The 22,315-nt window shown below is 39.7% G+C and overlaps 1 protein-coding gene across 6 annotated transcripts in view; it reads left to right on the forward strand.

Annotated features, from left to right (window-relative positions):
- The window catches only part of LOC124621895 (very-long-chain (3R)-3-hydroxyacyl-CoA dehydratase), a 182,654-nt gene that overhangs the window by 151,175 nt on the left and 9,164 nt on the right, over positions 1-22,315 (forward strand). For all 6 annotated transcript variants that reach the window (XM_047147370.1, XM_047147377.1, XM_047147371.1 and 3 more), the window contains 4 exons: positions 8,398-8,525; positions 10,202-10,314; positions 10,451-10,573; positions 14,803-14,921. In XM_047147370.1, the coding sequence (XP_047003326.1) occupies positions 8,398-8,525; positions 10,202-10,314; positions 10,451-10,573; positions 14,803-14,921 (483 nt within the window). The remainder of the gene's footprint in view (positions 1-8,397; positions 8,526-10,201; positions 10,315-10,450; positions 10,574-14,802; positions 14,922-22,315) is intronic.

Consider the following 22,315-nt stretch of genomic DNA (forward strand, 5'->3'; position numbering starts at 1 on the left):
GAAGCTCGGTGAGGTTACCATCACCACCACATTTCACAAGAGTGTCACCATGGCCCAGGTGCAATTTTCATTGCAAACAGCCTAAGAACTGTATGGAGTGTCCATTTTGTCTGCCATATCGAGTGAGGGGCAAAAGATGAGTTGATACTGGTGCTTTTACTTTGGCTTTCGAAGGGGATGTATTAACTGAAAAGGTAAAAGTAATGGTATACTACTGTGAATTTTAAAGCTGTCCCCCCCCCTCCCCGTCCCGTCCCGTAATGTTTGCAAAGTATTGTGCAACCAAATCTCAGCTTGTATCAGCTGTGAAGAGCACCATTCCCATCAGCCCTTGAATAGCTCCATTTTAAAGAAGGGAAGAAAGATAGAGGAGTATGAAACATTTGACCAAGAAAAAATTATGAATATCTACATCAGTTTCAAATGACAACAAACTTGCAATCACTATGACTGAGTCCCCTCTGCAGCAAGGATGAGGACTATCACATCTCCCTCAGTGTCCGGCCCTGGTGACCATCTAAATACATTTGCTTACGAAGAGCACAGGTCCCCATCCCCTACTTTTCCTACTATACAGACTGACACTGCCTTGCTGCTTGATGGTAGGCTAAGCCACTGGTTGAGATGGGCTGTAGGCCACAGAACAGTTCAGTGATCTTACCTTCCAGATACCCACTTTGATATCCCCCAATGAAAGATAAAACTCTCTAATGGTAATAAAGGTAAAAAATCGAAGGTGAAGGTGGATCTGATAGCACCAGAAGTACCAGATCGATACCCCCTCCCCCCTCATACTGGTGTCATTTTCACGACCTCGCTGAACTTTGGCGTCAACCATAAGTCTTATGTATAGTTCTTATAAAAACTCTGTACCATTTATAATCACCGTGCATATTTAAAAAATTAGAATTGTAACCGAAAGAGCATCTGTTGGTCTCAGTACAGCATTAGAGTCTGTGAACATTGTTGTATGGTCAATTATGTATCTTAGTCTATAATGTTTGTCTCCCTCCTGATAGAGAGCTGACATTTTAAGAGGCAGTCAACCTTAATCTCTCAGCTACCTCCATGTTTCCACCTACAGAGTGATTTCCATGCCCACAACCCGTTACAGGGCAGTGTTATAACATGCCACCATGGCTGTGTAATGAAGCAAGCGATCACATATCTTGAACTATGTTTATTGAATAGCTACAGCCCTGTCTTTTTCATGTGACACATGGAACATCTTCAGCCATTGACCTTCAGTCTGTATCTCTAATCTCTTCCCTTCAGCCTATTGAATGGTAGACAATGACCTCTCTGAGATTGATCATTTCTTGATTGTCCCTGCCACACAGTTACCTGACTGAGCACCTGTCACAACGGGACCTCAAGAAAGCCCATTGGCATGCTTTCAATGCCATTACACCACCTGATGCTTCCACACAATGAAAAGTCAAGACATACTACAAAATACAACAAACACAATACTATAAGCAGCTAAATAACTATCCTGCTTTCCTTGGGATCTTCTAATTGCCATGGCTTTCAGAGATCACAGGTAAGCAAACAATGTTTCACACTCAGTACCAAATCTTACTGTCTACAAAAAAACTCCATGTCTACAAAAAACTAGGGGAGGAATGCTAAGAAAGAATGTCCGTAGTTTAGGACCCATGATCGAAGGATAGCATCTTTGATTTTTAATCAAATATTGCTTTCCGTGTTGCTATTCCAACAGCCTTGTAGAGGGCAGAGGAAGAAACAGAATTTCAGGACACACTCTGTTGCCCATGGGGTGGGAAACAGCACCAAAAATGAAGAATAATTGGCAGTGACCAATGGCATGAGGATGCAGGAGGTGATGCAAAGCACTGCATTAAAGATGCATAATGTGTATCCACAGCACATGCACCCTATAATTGAAGAAGTGTTGTGATATTCTGCATTTTCCCCTATCTGGATCTCCAGGAGGGGAGTGCCAAGGGGGCGGTGACTGTAAGAAAAGAATTGAATAACTAGTTATACGTCAGAAGTTTAAACATATTAGGAAAGCTAGAACATTTGAAAAGGGAACTGCAAAGCTTCAATTGAGATATAGTTTGGATCAATGAAATGAAATGAAATGGAAAAAAGATAAGGCTCTTTCGTCAGATGAATATCAGCAGCAGCATAAAATGGTATAACAGAAGCAGGACCCATTATGAATGGGATAGTAGGGCAGTGAGTTCAGTGATTGGGTTGTTTTCATAGAATTGATGGCAAATCGATACTGACAGTGATAGTTGATAGAGAAAGTACATGAAGATATTGAATAGGTATTTCAGTTTGTGAAGGGAGATGAAAGTCTAATAGTCATTGGAGACTGGATTGTGATTGTAGGGGAACGATTAGAAGAAAGCATTACGGGAGAATATGGGCTTGGTAATGGGAATGAGGGAGGAAGAATCAAGATGCATACGACAGTATAAAATGATGCAAGATGTTGAAATTCTAAGAAAAATAGAGGTAAGCCACAGAGAAAGATGGGCAATACAACATAACTCTCACCATCCCTCTGTGTTGATGACTTTCATATTTGCTAAAGTTCTTCAACCATGAGTGTTGTTGAATTCCAGCTACAGGGTGCCACAAGAAAAGCACAATTGTGGACCTTCACAAATGGCTTCTAACTTTCCACTGCCAAAACATGTTACACGCTTCTGCCAATGTATAACTTCTCTTTCACATCCAGAACTTTACCTCTGTAATGAACTGCTGTAAGCGGTAGAGTCATACCTGTTTTTTGGACTTGTATTTGTTGCTTGATTGGCAAGACTACCACATATTTGCCAGCTTTAAAAGAATGTCAGTGGAATCTCCACACTCTCTGCTGCCTGTCACAGCTTCTGGGGTGCAGCCACTCCACGTAGCAGTTTGTCTGATCTCCTTCTCCTCCTTTTGAACCTATTTGTCAGGTGTCTTAACAAATACCCCCCCCCTCCTCCCCCCCCCCCCCCCCCACACACACCATTGTGCATGCCTCATCCAACACACTGCCTCGATTTATCCATCAGATCAAGAAATTAGTAAACCCCTCTGCATTTCAGTGTTTCTTTCTCTATACTGATGGCTCAGACGTGAACAGTCACATTGGCTATGCTCCCACACTTTCTGGGTATCATGAACACTTCATACCATACAGTTGTAGTGTTTTTACAGCAGAATTAGTTGCCATTGCCCGTGTTCTCTGTAATACTTGCACCTGAACTCATGAGAATTCCCTAATCTGCAGTGGCACTCTGAGCAGTCTACTGGCAGTAAACCAACTCTAGGAATCAATTAATATTGATCATATACGATCTTTCTTCTGACCCCCATGGTATTAGGAGTTTGATTATATTCCTCCCCCTCCCACCGCCCTTTCAATTTTTCTTCTTCATCTTCTTCTTTCTAGAACATCTCTGCTTATGCAGGTTATTTGATTATATGTCAAATTGAGATTTTAGATAATGGGCTTGCTGATCACATTCTAATCCTCCTTTTTCAATGGTCCATAAGCTTCTATAGTGCCCCGACTTCACTGCTTTGCACTGAATAGCGAGGCTTGACCTACTGCTACAGTATACACCACTAGAAGTCTCCAGCTGTTTTCAACGAGTGCACCTCCCGAACATCACTGGATTTTACTACTTCTTATTACTGTCTGACCATTGCTCTTCTTCCCTGACACCTCAGATGAAATCACTATAGATCTAGGTGGGTGTATAGTTGTCCGTATTGGATGTATAGTTGTCCATAACAGAAGAGTGGCCTGACTCTATATTTTTATATGCATCCTGGTTTCCATAATTTGTTTGGGAAAACATAAAATAACATTTTGTGACGGTAATATTCTGTCTGTATTGTACAGTAATTGTTATACTGCCAATCAGGTATGGAAACTGCCAGCCACAGAACTAGCCTCAAGAATCCTTCGCTTCTTCTGGCCAGCACACCTCCCTATGTTGTACTACATTTCTACAGCTATTTCATCTTTGTTTAACCTCTTATTTTGTGCTGCATCTCATATGAAACCACTAAAGATAGAACTGCCTGCCAGAGCAGAAGACTATCCTTTTATATTCCTCCTTGCTTTCGTAGTTGTTTATTATCTACCTTTTTCAGTACTTTTGTGACTTGAGCTTTCAGCTCGTCTTCCACAGTAATGGGCAGCAGCCTGTCTGAATCCATTAGGTTTTCATTACAAAAAAGGAAAGGAACCTGGTCAAGCCCATATCCAGTGAATGACAAAGGAAGGCAGCTCTCCCTCTCTCAGAGAATTTTTGTTTTTAGCAAACTAAACTCACATCCTGCACATCAACTCACTATCATTTTAAAGGAAACTAGAATGTACAACAGATATTGATTAGTAGAAAGTGTAGGCAGAGGTATTTCTCATGAAACCTCAAAAGCTATCTCGTCATTCTCCATGAAACTGACATGAGTTGCATCCACCCCTAGCTCAAATTGTGAGCATGTGCTTGCATTTTAAAACCATTTATCAGTCAATCATCCCAAGTATCAGAGTTTATATTTAAAAAAATCATAATCTTGTCTTCAATTCCACTCCTTCACAGTTCCTTTTCTAATCTTTTTGAGCTTCATCTCAACGAGGGTTAGCGATAAGCAGCAGCATTTACATAGGCCTTTGGATATTCTCATTGTTGTAAACAACTGATCTTCCAGTTTCATCCTTGATATAAATTTCTTACTGCTTATATATATTTTCTATTCTGTCTATATTTTCCTAACTTCCTAAGCAAGTTTATTACAGAGACTTATCACATACATTCTCCAAATTAGTAAAAACTAGATACATTTCTTTATTCCACATTTCCTGTTTTTGTGTCACATGTTTTATTCTGAAAAGGTTGCCAGTACATGGAGCAACAGTGTCCCTAATTTGCCGTGAAGTCACAGTGAGGTCTGATATGCCACTTCATAAAATGTGATGGTTGTGATAACCATGTGTGTGTTGCCATTGTCCGGACCCAGGTTGATGGGCATGTGCCCTTCTGCTGACCACAGGTAACAACACAGATTCACTGTGGAGAGCTCTTTCTCCATGAGTAGTGCAATTCTGCAGTATGGCCACCCAGCCTCACGCAGACCTGCTATATGCCCTTGCTTTAACACTGTCAGTAGTACAAACAGTTAATGTCCACATTGTCGTGGAATGCTAACCACATCGCAGACACAGACAGAGTTCCGTAGGCCATGGCAAACTGGCTTTGGAGGTGAACAACTGCTGCGAATATTGCAACATTCCATGGCTAATAACATGGTTCCTGGTTTGTCTGCAGCACGGCATGTTTGGCAATGACATTAATTGCCCTCCTGTACTGTCCTGTGTAAGTCTGCGTCACTTGCATTGATGCACTTTTTTTCCCAGTGGTATGTGTATTATACATCTTAAGACTTATTTTACATTTTGTAACAATTTGCGTGTGAAAAATGCAAAGGGGTCACATTTTGTAAGTCCATGTTAAACTGTAGGTCCCCTTATAACTGGCGGGACAAGTCTGTTCATAGGTTAGACAATAGGACAAAACCTATGGTCTTCAAACTAACAGTTACCTTGAACTCGGACTTTCCAGTAGCTGACGTTACACTAATACCCCAATAATTATTATATCTCTTCTTAGAACCTTTTAGGTATTTGTGTTAAATGGGCTAGTTTCCATTCATCCAGTACTCAAAATTCTATCAGACACAAGTGACCCCTATCACTTCTACTGCCATTAAGTTTTTTTCGTATCAGGTGCCAAAGCCACAAATTTAAATAAAGACAGTTCCATGATTGTATTACAATCAGTCATTTACTTCACACAGTCGGCTGATTTAGGCGATGTGTAATTTTCAGTTGCTTATTCATAACATGTACATCCACCAATTAAATATCAAACTGCTGTCATCATTCACACATGAGTCTACTACGACAGCAGTTACATGTGTAAATGACAAACATACATGTTAAGAGTAAGCACTTGGAAATGGCACATTGCTGGAATCGGCTGACCATGGAAAGTAAATGAATATGATCATAATACAGTCAAGGTGGCAAAGAGTCTTTTAACCTCTCTTGCCTTGCATAATTAAAGTATCTGCATATATGACTCTTGTTTTTCTCATAGTAAGTTTACTAGTTCTATCTATATCAATATGATAAAGGCTAGCTTTTGGATGGATTATTTAGTGGTGCAGGCACATAAGAGCGCGCGCGTGTGCGCGCGCTCACACACACACACACACACACACACACACACACACACACACACACACACACACATTGTTCAGCTAGATTGTGCCAGCAGCTGAAAACACAGTGCCGGGACTGCAGTTTGGCAGGGAGAGGTGGACTGGAATTAAATATTGTGTCAGATAGAAGGAGTAGAGGGAGAAAAGAGACTGCAAGTGGGAGAGTGGGATTGGGGAAGGGTCACTGATGGCCTAGAGGGAGGCAGCAAGGTTGCAAGATTGGAATGCGGGAGGAAAGGCAGAAAGTTCACAGGGTAGGAATGCGACACAGGGCTATTGGAGCTGGTGAGTTCCTGCTGTGCAGGACGACAATGACCTAGAGGAGTGGATTAAAAGGGGATGCAGGACAGAGAAAAAGAGTCTGTTGGGTAGTATAAGTGGATTAACGGAGATCCAGGCCATGAAGATTACAGGGATGAAGCATGTGTTGTAGGCATGACTCCAATCTTTGTAATTTACAAAAGCTGGTGCTAGTGGGAAGAATCCATGTGGCACGAGTAGTGAAATGGCCATTGAACTTGAGCATGTTGTGCTCAGTAGTGTGTTCCACTACTGGGTGGTCAACTCTGCTCTTGTCCACAGTTTGGCTTTGATGTCTTCCTTTGTTGTTCTTTGGTTCAACTAATCAAATCATTAGCAAACGTGACACCATTTGAAATACATATCCACCATCCTGCCTTTAGTCAAACTCATGTTTTGCAGGCGTCATATCACGGATGCAGACTGCTATGCTGTAATGCATAAAAAAAAGACCTTTCCTGGAGTAAGTAAAATGTAAAGACCTTGTGTGTAATGTATACACTTTTCGAAACAAGGAAATTGTGAACATTCTGTTGTATTATAGGACCAAAATAAAATGAAATTTATAGAAGAAATCGTAGCTGTCATCTTTCGATGAGCTCAGGTGTGAAACCACTTCTGCCAAAATAAAGCAGTTATCAAAAAATGTGGCTGGTTGCAGTTTTTTTTTTTTTTTTTCTCTCCCTTCATTCAGTGGTCTTCCTTCAATTTGACCTGGTATGGTACTCAAGGATTAACCACACAAGTGCTCCGTATATAGGGTCTCCTTCATAGCTATGCTACGGCTTCGTAGAATTCTCCCAATAACTAAGCCATTCATCTTCTCTACAAATTATCTTATGTGCTCATTCCATTCCATCTCACCGTGAAACATTGTGCTTAGGTATTTAATCATGCTGACTGTGTCGAGCATTATTACTGTGAATATTACAGGAGTGTTTTTTCCACCCTTTCGTATTAATGTGTATTTAAAGCAGGCTGACATTAATAGCGTAAAATTGAAATTTAACCAACTCATTCTGAGCTCCCCTGCAGTCCCCCCCCAGTGAAGACATTTTTCCATGCATAACCACAGCATCAGCAAGTAATCTAATTCCTGCTCACCTTATCTGACACTGTATGGATATGGTGAATGGAAGTAGGCTTATCACATTTCCTTGGGATGTTCCTGAAATTACCATCGTCTCTAACAGTCCCCTTTCAGGACAGTGTACTGAGTTTTACCACTCAAAATGCTTTTAGTTACTCATGTATTTCAGAAACTATTCCATATGCTAAAGACCTCAGTTCACAGTCTGCAATTTGGTTGTGTCTAACACTTGCCAGAAATCCAGGAACTTGAATTTGGTTGACGACTGTATCCAAAGGTGAAATAAAAATACATGTTGCTTGAAAGAATGTAATTCAGTATTTGAAAAGAACCACTGATTTTTGTTAATGAAAACAGGGAGGAAAGGTGTAAGGACAAAAGGGGGAGGAAGTGGAATGGGATAGCAGCACAACTGAATTAGAAAGGAAGCACAGTGAATTACAAACTAAAATCTGGCTTCTACAGTATATTCATTTTCTTTCACTTTGTAATTTTGTCATGTATCAAATCTCTCAAAATTTGTTCATCTTTCTGTGGGTCCTGAAAGATTTCACTATTTTCCCAAAACCAGTGATAACTTCTGCACATACAGGTCAGATTAATTATTCCGTAAAGTTATGAATAATGTCACAGTTTTGTTTTAAACCCTTATCCCTGCTGTGCTACTGTCAGCATTATGAATAAAATACAGCACAATGAAAAGCACATTGTAAATTTGTTATAAAACTATGTGTTCTTTGTGGCAGATTCCATGGAAGGAACTTACCAAGCTGTTGGAAGTGCAATGAAATTCTGTCAGCTTATGCAGTTTATGGAAATTATGCATCCACTATTTGGTTACACCAAAGGAGGAATATTAGCACCAATGCTGCAGGTATACATTTCACCTAACTTCTAAGCTTTATTAAAAAAATTGAGATGTCAGCAACATTAGATAAAAAAATCTGTTCTTGCAAATAGGGATCTTGGTATCACCCATATCGAAATAAAACTGAGAGAAGGCATTTGGTTCATGTAATTTCAACTTGTGTGTGGTGGTGGTCAGCTGACTGCATTTGACATGTCTGAAATAGTAGGAGCTATAGAGTGTGCTCAAGAGAATGGCAGATTGTTTGTCCAGTACTCATTAAAAACAGAAAAGCAATGTAGGCAGTGCGACTGTGGTCGTTGTTGGCAGCACACTCAGATGAAGTAATGCTTATCCAGTGCTCTGTCTGGTCACTGTTACTGTGGATGAACTGCCAAGGTGTCCGTTGCACAGTTGCTGTGGACAAAGTGTTGCGGCAATTGAATCTACTGCATAGTCGGACACAGCATTGTTGACTGCAAAACAGCAGGAAAAGATTCTGGTCCACAGATGGAACACCTTTCTTTAAAGGTACTTGGTTCTTTCCATTAAACGGTCTAGCATGTAAGCATGTGTTTTCTTGCTCTGGCCCTTCATCTCCCCCTCCCCCTCCAGCTTGTGCTTCTCCCATTAAGAAGCAATGTCTTGTTGCTTTCCCCTGAATGTTTCAATTTACTTTTTCTTGTTATGTTCCCAAATCTATTTGTCCCTCTTCTTTCAATTAATTGTGTTTTATGTCTCCTTATGAAAAATAAAATCAAAACATTTCCTTTTTTTGCCCTGTTCTGTGATGCAGTATTAATTTCTAGAGAAATATAACAGGAATTTTTTTACCACAAAGATTCACTAACTAAGAGAAAAGAGATGCTGGCACACAGTTGTTAATCGCCAAATTCTTCACAAATATTATTCATTAACTTCCAGTCTGAAACACTCTTCATCTGTTAGAAGCGGGGAATGTTTGGCGTCTCTGCTAGCGCTTGCTGTGAAGAATAGGCTGTGCTGATACAGTGTTTAACTTTCCCCAAACTTGTATCTTCATCACCATCACAGAGACATGCCACTGCACAGGCTCTCTTTACTGTGAGCTACTAATAGCATTGCCATAGTAGTCAATCAAACAGTGTACAGCTGAAAGGGTTAAATTTGCCTATGACCAATATTAAGGTAACTTAACACCTAGAATACATATATATTTTGCAACTCATAAGCATTGTATGTGTGTCCTAATTATGTGTTGTGGTTCATCTTTGTGTACTAACTCTCAAACATTCATGCTTTCAGAGCAGAAGTACTGGACAAAAATGACAGAATGTCCATTTGTAACTTTTGGTGCTGCAAATCCTTACCTCAATATTTATTCACCATTTTAAAATTAGAGATCATCATAGAGATATAAACTGTGAAAACAGATAATTCTGTATGTATCCTAATTGTACATTGTAGAAGAGTTGGTAACAGTGTTAATTAAAGAGAAGTGAATCATTCAGACACCACACTATCATAAAGTGACTCTTTTTCTTGTTATAATTTTGTCTTTAGTTTACTGGCTGCAGCACGGCTCCAATGGTGGTTTGTTCAACCATTTTGACCATCTGTAGCTGAGCTTCATACACTACATACTATGAAGGTCCCCCATCTTCAGTGTCGGTTGTTTCTGCCTTTCTGTACTAATGATGGTACATGTGTTTCAATGTTACTAGGTTTCAGGAAGAGGATTTGTGTTGTTTGCCTTGATTGATGCTGAAGAACGAATGCAAGAGAAACCAGTTATTTTTTACTTATTCTTTATCTGGAGTGCCATAGAAGTTGTAAGGTAAATTTTTTATTGATTTATTTAAAATTAGAGAGATTTACCTCTTATTTGCAAACCTACATATTCACTTTCTCTATACTTCATATTTCTAAATCATGTCGGTGTACTTACTTCGAGTTATGACTTTTCCTTCTAGATATCCATATTACATTTCTCAAGTGTACAAAACAAACTTACCAGTTTTAACATGGCTGCGGTACACAATGTGGATCCCACTGTATCCACTGGGATTCCTTTGTGAAGGAATAATTATGTTAAGGTAAGTTACAAATCATTTATCTGCAATTGTTGCTGCCAAGCTATACTTTGAACAATATTTTGTTAATGCATTCATGGTATGATAAGATGCTTTAGAGAGGTAATTATTATGGGTGTTCAGTCTGTGATGGTGTCAGAGTCTCATCTTCTTCTTTCTGTGTTAAAACCCATAGGTCATGGTCCATTTCATGCATTGTGCCTTCCACTTTGTTAGTCTGTAATTTTAGCTGAACACACATCACGAGTTTCTTGGAATAGTCCTGTTGGTTGTGGTCGTATGCCCTTGCCTTTCACCAATCCGAAAACCAACTCAGCAAGTTATAAGGGGGCAAGTACTGCAAGTGCAATCTGAACCATTGTAGTGTTCCATTTGGGTTAGACATGTATTAATTAAAGAAGATTTAATGTGATTCTTTTTAACCTCCCAATTTGTTCACCATCCCATTGGATACAGTGATGAAAGGCTTCATCCACTCATTGATTGCTTCTTGCTGGAAGGAAATTCAACACTGCAACTTCTACTTTTCTTGAGTAATTCTACAGATACCTTTTGATTATTTTGTACAAAGACGTATCCAGTACCCTTTGTATAACATCAAACCATTGTGTCCAACATGAAATTTCTACATGCAAGTTTCTTCCAAACAATTAAAGGATGAGGATTTAACTTGCTTGAGCCCAATCACAACCCTTTTCAGAGTTATATCACCTTTAAGGACTTCATGCTCCAGAGTAAGGAATTGGGGCAGGGGGGGGGGGGGGGGGGGGGGGGGGAGAGAGAGAGAAAGGCAGCTGCCACCCACATGGGACTTGCTACTCAATCAAAGACTATAGGCAGCTAGAAAAGTGGCAATAGCCTGAGACAAGTCCAACCTCCACACTGGACAACTGCAACTATGTAGATCTGCCATCAGGGTAGGAGTAATATTTATACAGGTCTGGCCAGTGTGCTATGCTAATGTGAGGCAACAATGACATTACTTGATCTGCTTTTCTTGTCTGATCAGCTCATCTGGTCGCTGTTGAAAGATGTCTTAACATCGCCTTTCAGGAGCGGTGGTGGACATATTTTGTGGAGTCAGTGTGCCAAGTAGTTATTCTTATGTCCAACTAATGGTTTCTTACTCCACTCTGCATGGGCATCATAATTGTGGCATCCTGTTCTCTGTTGTTCTGCTGTGTAGCAATTAACTCTGTTTTGTGTCCATATTACATACAACATCAGTGGTTGTCTGTTGTTGGCATGCAGCCTGGCTGCTGCACACTGATCTGCTTTGCTTCACCTCTTGAGTTACGAAAGTAAGACTTCAAAATTTTACTCAACTTTGCAAAGCCGTTTATTCTGTTGCACCTCACTATTAAACAGCCAAGGCCTTTTTACCAAAGAGATGAAATAGAATACTCAGAACTATGCAAGTGAATAAGGAAGAAAATAAAAAGCAGATGTAAAAAGATTCAATAAAATTAGCACTGGAGAATAAAAGGAGCTGTATCAAAGTTAAAATCTTAATGACTGCTAAAAAAGAAATAGCAATCAAAAGTGATAAAACATGCAGATAAGGAAGAAATTCTAGAGCCATATAAGGAATTTCTATAGCAAACTGTAAAAAAATGCATGAACCACGAAGACCACCTTCGTCGTTTTCATTTGCACAAGTCCCAAAAGAAATAAGGTAAGCTGTAAATGAAATTTAAGCAAGCAGATAATTGGCTTGGCATTAATCGATAGGAGTTGTTGGTGCCCTCCTGAAGGATATCATCCCAAATTCTGTCCAGTTGGCGCATTATATCACCAAAATCCTGATCTGGTTGGAGGACCTTGCCCACAATGCTCGAAACATTCTCAATTGCAAAGAGATTCGGCGACCTTTGTGGCCAAGGTAGAGTTTGACAAACAGTAGAAACTCTTGCCACTTGTGGGCAGGCACTACCTTGCTGAAAGGTAAGCCCTGCATGGCCTGTCATGAAGTGCAACAAAACAGGGCATATAGAACATTGCCAATGTGCCGCTGTGCTGTAAGAGTATCGCGGATTACCACCAAAGCGGTCCTACTATTGAAAGAAAAGATAACCCAGATAATCACTCTTTGTTCTCAAGCAGTAAAACTGTACGGCAGGCGACAGTCAGGTAGATATCCCACCACTGTCCAGAATATCTCCAGACATGTTTCCACTAGTTATCGGGCCTCGATTTGAAATGGGACTCATCACTGAAGAAAATTTTACTCCAGTCAGTAGGATTCCAGTCAATAGGATTCCAGACCACAAACAGCAAAGCAGTATGGTGACAGTATTCTATGTCCTTTTCCCTTCATCTCAGGCCGTCCTAGGCTTACATTTCAGAAAGATAATGGTCGCCCCCCACATTGCAAGAGTTTCTACTGCTTGTATTCGTGCTTGCGAAACTTTACTTTGGCCTGCAAGGTCGCTTGATCTTTCCCCATTTGAGAACATTTGGAGCATTATGGGCAGGGCCCTCGAACCAGCTCAGGATTTTGAAGATCTAATGTGCCAGTTGGACAGAATTTGGCATGATATCCAACAACTCTATCAATCAATGTCAAGGAAAAAGAGGTGAATAACTGCTTGCATAAGTGCCAGAGGTGAGTAAATACATTACTGACTTGCTCAGTTTGTGAATCATCCAATTTTCTGAAATGGTAATAACTCCTCTTTGACTGTACATGTACATCACATCTACAGATTTCAGTCCCATTTGAATAACTCCTTCTTTTTTTTCTCCTTAGAGCGTACTTAAGCTTATTGGCGAGGAAACAAAAAAATATCTGACTAAGATCTTTATTGCTAATATACAAATGGGCATCATCCCTGCCTCCTGGAACAAAGCGAAATCCTTCTACACAAAAAAGGAAGTATTCTCAATTTGAAGAATTATTGTCCCTTTAGTTTACTCCCTGTTATATATAACGTTTTGACTAAATTCTTGACAAATATCATCACTGTTATTGTGGAAGAAGCTGGATTCCACATTGTTTATGGCAGAATTGGCCATAAACACATCCTGCATGAAATAATTAGGTGAACCAATGAATATGAAATGCATCTATGCATAGCTTTTATAGACTTTGAAGAGTGTGTCAGCCACACTGCTGTTACACAAGCACTGACCGAACAAGGTCTGGAAACAAAGCACACAAACTTGTGAGGCACAAGGACCAGAAGCACACCGCCACTGGATCCATATGGAGGCAAATATCAGAAACTAGTGAGGCAGCTTTTTACGAACATTCTTTTATACAATGTTTATCTCCAGCACAGATTAATCTGGCTCACCATAGGATCAACAGGTGTCAGGAGAATGCATACGTGCTACAATCACAAAATCATTGTTGGTGGGCTATAGGCCATAATGGTTCGTGACACCTCGATGACTTCTGCCAGCCTAAGAAAACACAAAAGGTAATTTTCCATTGAAAGATGAGTAAAGCGAGGTGATACTATACCCCCAAAAACTATTTATAACCATCCTCAAGATGGCTATGTTCAAAATCACTTGGAAAGAAAAAAGTATTAGAATAAGTGGAAAATGACTCACCAACATGAGATTTAATATAATAGTCCTATCCAGCAATATGACAGAACTGTAATCTTCTATAAAGGATTTATCAGATAGTTTCAAAAAGAGTGGGCCTTAAGATACATCTGTCCAAAACAAATATTATGCACAAGTGTGTAACTTCATGACAAATAACATTGACCAACAGCTGTCCAAAAATATGTTAATGAGTATATATTTATTTGGAATCAAGCTAGGTTGGAGTGCTCATAGAAGAAATGCAACTATTTTAAAATGTAATAAGCCAACAAACTTAACAAAAAGTTGTTTTCTAACAGTGTTCCTCTCATACCAATATATGGTAGTGGAACTTTGATTTTTAACAAGCTTTTCAAAAGAAAACTATGAACAGCTCAGAGAGCTATGGAAAAGTTACTCCTAAGTCTTACTAAGAAAGATCTGTGTAGAAGTGAAGGCACAAGAGCAGTATAACTGGAGTTGAGGATGTTCGGAAAGGGTAAAGGCTCTAAAATGGAAACACCTTATAAAGGTTGAATTAGCTGAAAAATAAGTAAATATATCCATAAAATCAAGATTACTATAACAAATATTCATATGTTGGTTTGCAGTACTTCAATATATATTATTGTCACATTGATTTGTCATTTTAAACCAAAGCCAGTTGACACTGACAAAAGCTTTGTATTTTCCAGGAACATTCCATACTTTGAAGAGACTCAGAAGTTTACAGTTTCTCTTCCAAATTCATTAAATTTCGCATTCCATTTCCCTACTATGATACGTGTTTATTTACTGGTCCTGTTTTTCCCAGGTATGTTATAAATATAAACACGTATAGTTAAATACTTGTTTCGTAATTATTTTAATGTGTAGTACTTTTCTGTGTGATTTGTTCTCAGTATAGTGGGTGGAAACTGCAAGTGTTAAATGAAGTTGCCTATTGTTTAAAAAAATGAAATATGAATTGTGTTATGAAAAAATCCATTAAAGGCTGATACTGTGTAATATTTTTTTTTGCATAATGTCAGTCACAAGTAGCTCTTATCTTTTCAGATATATCAGATGGCTCTTCATATAATCAGTCAGAAAGCCAACAAAAATTAATTCTATGAGATTTGTTTTAAAATTACCTCCAAAATAAACAGGATAAGAGTTAGTCATATTTAGTTTTTTCTTTCAGTTTGGAGGAGCGGAGATGGGTGGTGAATTATTTCACATAGTGCAAGACCAGTGTTATAGGGTTAGGTGTCATGAGCAGATTTTCTTCAATAAAATCATCACTTTCTAAGGATCTACATATTTCTTTCCCTTTTTCTGTTCAGGGCCACAACACAAACTGCTCAGTGTGGTAATAGTTTACATCATGGATATACAATTTATAACCGTTGCAAACATGAAATCCATTCACCATCAAGCATCCACTTGTTACATGTTCAAATGGTGTGATCTCTTCTCAGTGACATTAATAACATAAGTATTTGATAAAAATTGTTGTACATGATTCCATCTGTAATAGTGATCTTGCTACAAATGATGGTGGCAGCTCCTCTCACTCTTTGCAGTTTCTAGGTCTCTCACCCTTTAATCTACAACTGCATCTCAGCGTACCATGAGGCATTATAAAGCTGCTGTAACCCCTATAAAGACCTTCATGTGTTTCTGGTGCCATAAACGTTAGATGTGTCTCCAGCTGTTCCATAACATAACTTACGCTCTCTCAAAACATTTCTGTACACACAACAATATTTCTATAAATTGTTAACCTAGTATCTGCTCTTTACTTTTTAACACACTTAATGAATGTTACAATTCCAAAATAGTTGTCACCATACATGTGCTAATGCCTAAAATGAATGCAAAATGGTCAACAAAAATGGAATAGACAAAATGGGATAATAGTACTGTTGGCCACAGCATGTGTCGCATTATTTTGCAACATCTACCCAACATCTGAAGTCAAAGGCACTTTATGACTTAATACCCCTTTTTTTATTTTTTAGTGCAAAACTGAAGAGGTCGCACACAGATCAGCCAAAACATTATGACCACTGCCCACCATATTGGATGCCTCCTGGTGGCATTGCAGTAACAATAGTATGTAAGCAGAGAAGACACAAGTGGGGTATCACCCTAGCGAAGATATGGGCTGCAAATTAGGAAATCCACTGAGATAAGTGGCTTTGACAAAGGGGAGATTATTATTATTATGTGGAGCCTGTGAATGAGTATCTCAAAAACTGCCAAGCTGGTCACACGTTTACGTGCTACTGTTGTGAGCATATGTGGAGAGAGGTAGGACACTGAACAACAGCTAGGTACTAAATGGTTGTATATCCACGACTCTTAACAGAACGTGGGGATGTGGGGTTCGGAGGCTTGTCTGCTCTGTAAAGTAGGACAGAGAGCGACTTACGGCATCTGTGCCAAAAGAGCACAATGCTGGGCATGCACAAGCGTTTCAGAGCACACCGTTCATCGTACATTGTTGAACATGGAGTTGTGCAGCAGACCATTCATACATGTTCACATATTGACCCAACGACTCATCACTTATGATTGTAGTCGGGCCCGGAACCATTGGGATTCGATGGTCAGCCATGGAAACATGTCAGCTCTTTGTATGAATCGCATTTTTGCTGCACTAGGCTGAGGGTCGTTTCCACAAATGCCATCATTGAGATTAATGGTGGCTGCAAATGTGTAGCATCCCATGGATGTAGTATTATGCTATGGGAGACATTCTCCCGCATTTGCATGGGGCCTGTGACAGTAATAGAAGACACACTGACAGCAGCAAACGGCCTGCATCCCTTCATGCTTGATGTATTCCCAGACAGTGATACCATCTTTCAGCAGCATAATTGTCCATGTTTCAGAGCCAGAACCATGTCACAGTGGTTTGAGGAGCATTACAGTGAACTCACCAAATTCACCTGATGTAAATCATATGGAACCCCTCTGCATACACAAATCAGAGGCCCATTATTTACGCAAATTACACAACCTGTGGGGAGTGTAGAGTAGAACATGTTCCATAGTCTGTGCTTTATATGCTAAAACCTCCAATAACTCGTGTGACAAACATATATTAAAACATAAGGGGTTAAAAAACTGACACTGTTTTAGAAAGGGGTGCTGGTTAGCACTCTCACTTCTCAGGAACATAGCAGGTAATGCAAGATGAAGCATCCTAAAAAGAAAGAAAGAAAACAAACTCCTGGAACCAACAAAGAAACAGAACTTGCCTCTTACAGGTGGTCAAGGCAGTTACAGAAAAAGAAGCAATAGTTTCTTGTCGAGCATTACTGTACCCCAAGAATTTCATGGTTGTAGTATGCAGAAGACAGTCCTTTCATTGCCAGAAACACATGCAATCAGTTTTTTCAGTGGAAAAAAGGAGAAGTTGTCATCTGTACTCCATGTGCAGATACAGTTGAGTCCGTGCTAAAGTCATCACTCAAGTAAACAGGTCCACAGAGAGCTGCACAGACAATGAAATCATAAGTTAAGAGAGCCTGAGATGTCTGATGTGAGTCAGTTGATAATGGGGTTAATTGCTGTAGAAAATAAAGTTATGCTCAGCAAGGTGCCCAAAGTACACAGTTTACAAATAGAGCCAAAGACATGTATACATTAAAAATCCTTTTTTAAAAAGGTTGCCAAATTTGGGCAGAGGGGTTTGAAAGCCCCCTTCTGTGCATTATACGGAGGATGCCCGTCGTCTAGCATGTGTCATGGGCCTTCTCTAACTAAAAAAAAATACAGCTACAATTTGGCACATCCACAGATCGATGCCTATGAAAGGCACATTGGAATCAACAACAATGTAGGAAGAGACAGATTGCTACTTACCAAAAAGAAGTCACATCAACTTGCAGACAGGCACAATTAAAAGACACACACATATCGCTTTCGGCCACAGCCTTTGTCAGGTCAGAAAATAACCCTGTGCGCGCGCACACACACACACACACACACACACACACACACAAACCACCAACTACAGCATCTCAGACTGAAATGTAACATCCAATTGGGATGCAAGCAGCAATCTGGAGGGAGTGGGGAGAGACAAATGCTGTATGGTGGCATGTGCACAGGTCAGACTGCCAGTAGGTGCAGAATCAGGAAGTTGTGGTGCAGGAGGGGGGGGGGGGGGGGAGAATGATAAGAGGATGTGTTTGCAGTGGGCTGCATATAAACAGGGTGGGAGATAAGAATCGGGAGGAAATGATAGATCAGAGTGGGTGGAAACTTTTGGATGGAGGGTGTGGCGACAGTATGTTATTGTAGGTGAGGCTGGGATAATTATGAGAGTCGATAATGTGTTGTAAGGATAACTCTTATCAGTGCAGTTCAGAAAAGCTGGTGGTGGAGGGAAGGATCCAGATGGTTCGGGTAGTCAGTAAAAGGGCCTTTGAAATCTAGTGTGTTAAGTTCAGCTGCATGCTGTGCCACAGGGTGGTCTACTTTGCTCTTGGTCACAGTTTGGTGGTGGCAATTCATCCTGGTGGACCTGGTTGGTAGTCATACCAATATAAAAAGCTGTGCAATAATTGCAGCACAGTATTGTGAAAATGGGGGAAAAAAAATACTGTGTCACATCCCAAACGTGGGTTTTGTTTGAGGTTGGGTGCTGTGGTTTATAGTCAAGGATTAGCTGGTTGGCTTTTATGAGAGGGAGACCTTTGAACTAGCTAAGAAGTTACAATCTCTGGTGTGAGGGTAGAAAGGCTGGAAAGTAATTGAAGTAACTCTCCAGAAGTGTTAAATAATCTGTGGTTTATTCAGAAACACAATGAATGAATCCTAACTGCTCTGGCTGAGATGCTTCCAGTGAGCTACCAAGTCTGATACAGAGACAGTGAATGACAACCACCATTATACCAGCTACTGTGTATATGCCCATCAGCTCCTGTTACTAACTCTGCAACAGACTCTGGCTCTGCCAGCTGCACCTCACATCAGACTAGCCTCAACTTCTCTCTAGCTCTGTCCTCAGCATGTCTCGTTGCCGAGTTTTGTTCAGTTTTCCCCTTCAACCCTGCTAGCTATTGCCATGATTTAATATCAAGGGCTACTTGCCTCCTTATTGGCTGTAGCGGTTCTTCAGAGGATAAGTGGAGGGGTAGAGATGCCCTCTCAATATGGTCACACAGTGTCCTAAGCCCTAACTTTTAGCTCATTCTCAAATGCAGCTGCCCACCGGCCTGGTGTCGACCAGCCCATTTCTGGGTCTGTGGCTCCTCTTGCCACACCTAAATACCTTAATGTTGCCTTCATTGTTATTTGTTCTAACAATGAAATTCAGACACCGTTCCCGCCAGCAGAATTAGCATTACTATTTAGAATAATATAAATTATGAGTCTTTATTCACCTTTGATAAAATACACGGCAGCTTTTACATATGTTGGTTGAATTATTTTACATCAGTACATTGACATTAACACACTGATAATATACATTAAGACCTTAGTAATTAATCGTTGACATTTCATAATTCACACTTGTTTTGCTTGGACACATTTACTTCAGTTGTTTTCATCTTAACATCTGTTTCTGAATGATACTGACTCATCTTGGTTCTTTGCATACCTTTCATAAATCACTACATCTTCAGTCTCTCCAGTAAGCTGTCTCCGAGCCAAACTGATTTCGGAATACTGGTTCACAATAGTGTTCCTTACGCAAATCTTTCCACAACAGTCAGTGACCCCAAAATATCCCTTACAACATGTTACTGTAACTAGGATGCTTAATGTCACTATTACATATGTAGTGACTGAATAATATGTAACATTTGTGGAGTATTTCAAACCATCCTCCTGTATGTTGGCCCAGTTGTTTGCCTGTGATTTTTAAATTGTCCAATTGTATTACTAATGTTGTAAAGGTAAATCTAACACTGACCTGTTTTTTCTTTTCTTCATTGACAACACAATTAAATTCTAAATTTATTTCTGGTGTGGTATCCTTTTTTTGTTATGTTATTGTGGATCACTATCTGTTTGTATGAATACTCTTGTTCCGCACCCTTTGCATTTATTATAAAAGCTTATTTTACCTACGCCTTTTGGACTCACCTATCAGCAACAATTCTTTTTCTGGCTATATGAACACATACTACCCTTTGATTTCCAGTGGAAGTACTCTATACAAGTTAAAATTGTTATCTATCAGTGGGATGTTGATACATATGCTAATACACTACCAGAAATGAAAACATCAGAGTCAATTACTCTTAACCTGAGGATTCAGCTAAAGGAACAAGAAACTTAACATCTTTTAGCTCACCATGTATTAAACTTAAATATTTTACAATTTGGACAGAGTTGATAATGTGAGGCTGTAGTATGCCCTTTTGTGCATTCATAATGGCGTTGATCATCTACTTGAATTCTTCCTCGATTGGGGCAAATACTGCTGACTACTGTAATGTTATTGTTACAAAGGAAACTACTAGTGTGTCTCTGCAACTTTGTACCACTACTTTACCTTATCTATCTGCCTTTTGAAATCTTTGTTATGGAATCCAGGTAACAAATATCCAAGGAATGGTGTATCTCTACTTGTAGTTCGTTATCATTCATAGTAAAACCCTGAAGAAGTTGGAAACTGTGTCCTTTAAAGTCATTTGGTGCATATTCTGACACAGATTTGTTGTTGCTATCACTATGAAGAGCTGAACAATTTTCTGCTAGAGTGCCATAGCAGAAATTTAAAAGAATTATTTCAGTGTGTTTGCTTGTACCTTTGTTTCTTTTAATCTTTATGACTATGTTCAGAGTATCAACCTTTACTACTTCATATAGCTCTCGCCATGGTGAATCTAGTTTTCCAGATACACCACGATGAATTGCTAAGACGAGGTTAAACACTTTATCCTCTGCCTTGAATTCTGTTACATTTTGTTTCCTATCATACTGTTCCATGCTAGCTTTCTTATGTTTCGCTGTTGATTCTCTTGCTATTCTGTGGGCCTCCTGAATTCTCACTTGTATCCTATTACATAGGATTCATAATCTTAACTTACCTGCATTGATTCCTGTAGCTGTATTCCCGGTATATTTAATCTCTCTAATTTTCATTGCGATAGGGTCCGCAGCTGTTATGAATTTTTTGAATAATTGCTTGAAGCCTTCAGCTGCCATTCTCTTTATTTCCTGTACAATTGTAAAATTTCGGCCTTAGGCCATTTTCAAGTATTTTATGTATGATTTTTCAGTAACAGACCACCTAGTTAGAGGTGTTCACGCTATTTTAGGAGCATGTCATGCTCCTAAAACTGGCACCCTGCCTTTTCTCCAGGCGTGCCAGGTCCTTTTGTAACAATCCTTAGCATAATGACTCTGGCACTTACGCCTGAAGCACGCTACGTCTTTTGCTCTTATGCATGGGATGCCACAATTGCCCGGTAGGTTGCATTGTGGACATCTCCATTCCTGTAAACCTCCATTGGTTTCTCTCTGCTTTGGTGTGACCCTGTTTGTCACATCTGTAACAAAAGTTAGTGAACTCTTTACCAGTCATTACCTGTACTCTGCGCTCTGGCTTATTGTTTCGAGCCCATTACCATCTCCCTTCTGCGGTTAAACTTTACCCTTGGGGTCAGCCCCTGCTCTTTCATTGATAATACGCAGCACTTTGCTCTTGCATCTCTGCGACTTCACACTATTGTTTGAATTCTATCATTACTTAGGCCCTGAATGAAACAAGCTCTTGTCAATGAATCTACCATCTCTGACACCTTCACAAAAAAGCTAAACATTTAAAGTTTCAGACAAAACGTTCTCCTTCCGAAAGCTTAGATGTTTAGCAGCCTTTCTCGTTGTGACTGACTGTGACTCAACACTCTTCAGCAGTCTCTCCTTTTCATTTTGATGTTATCCTGTACCGAACTTTCCATTGCTTGATTTAATTTCAGTGTTAAGTTATGGCTATTTTGCTTATCAGGAAACATGCACACAGACAAACAATAGTTTTTCATATGTATGCAACTGCTTCAAGAGACTTCATGCAAGAAATTGAATATGCAAGGGAGCAGTGAGATCATAATTGTTTGTGCACGCCACTGTGATTATTGTTTAATCGCTAAATTCTGCTTCTTCAATTGACTGTCAATTACACTTCCTTGTTGGCAAATTGCCTGTTGGCGTATGTCTCGGGTTCTTTGGCTGAAGTTTGCTGATGTTTCACCTGCTTGA

Source organism: Schistocerca americana, chromosome 7, assembly GCF_021461395.2.
Source record: "Schistocerca americana isolate TAMUIC-IGC-003095 chromosome 7, iqSchAmer2.1, whole genome shotgun sequence".
Taxonomy (NCBI): Eukaryota; Metazoa; Arthropoda; class Insecta; order Orthoptera; family Acrididae; genus Schistocerca; species Schistocerca americana.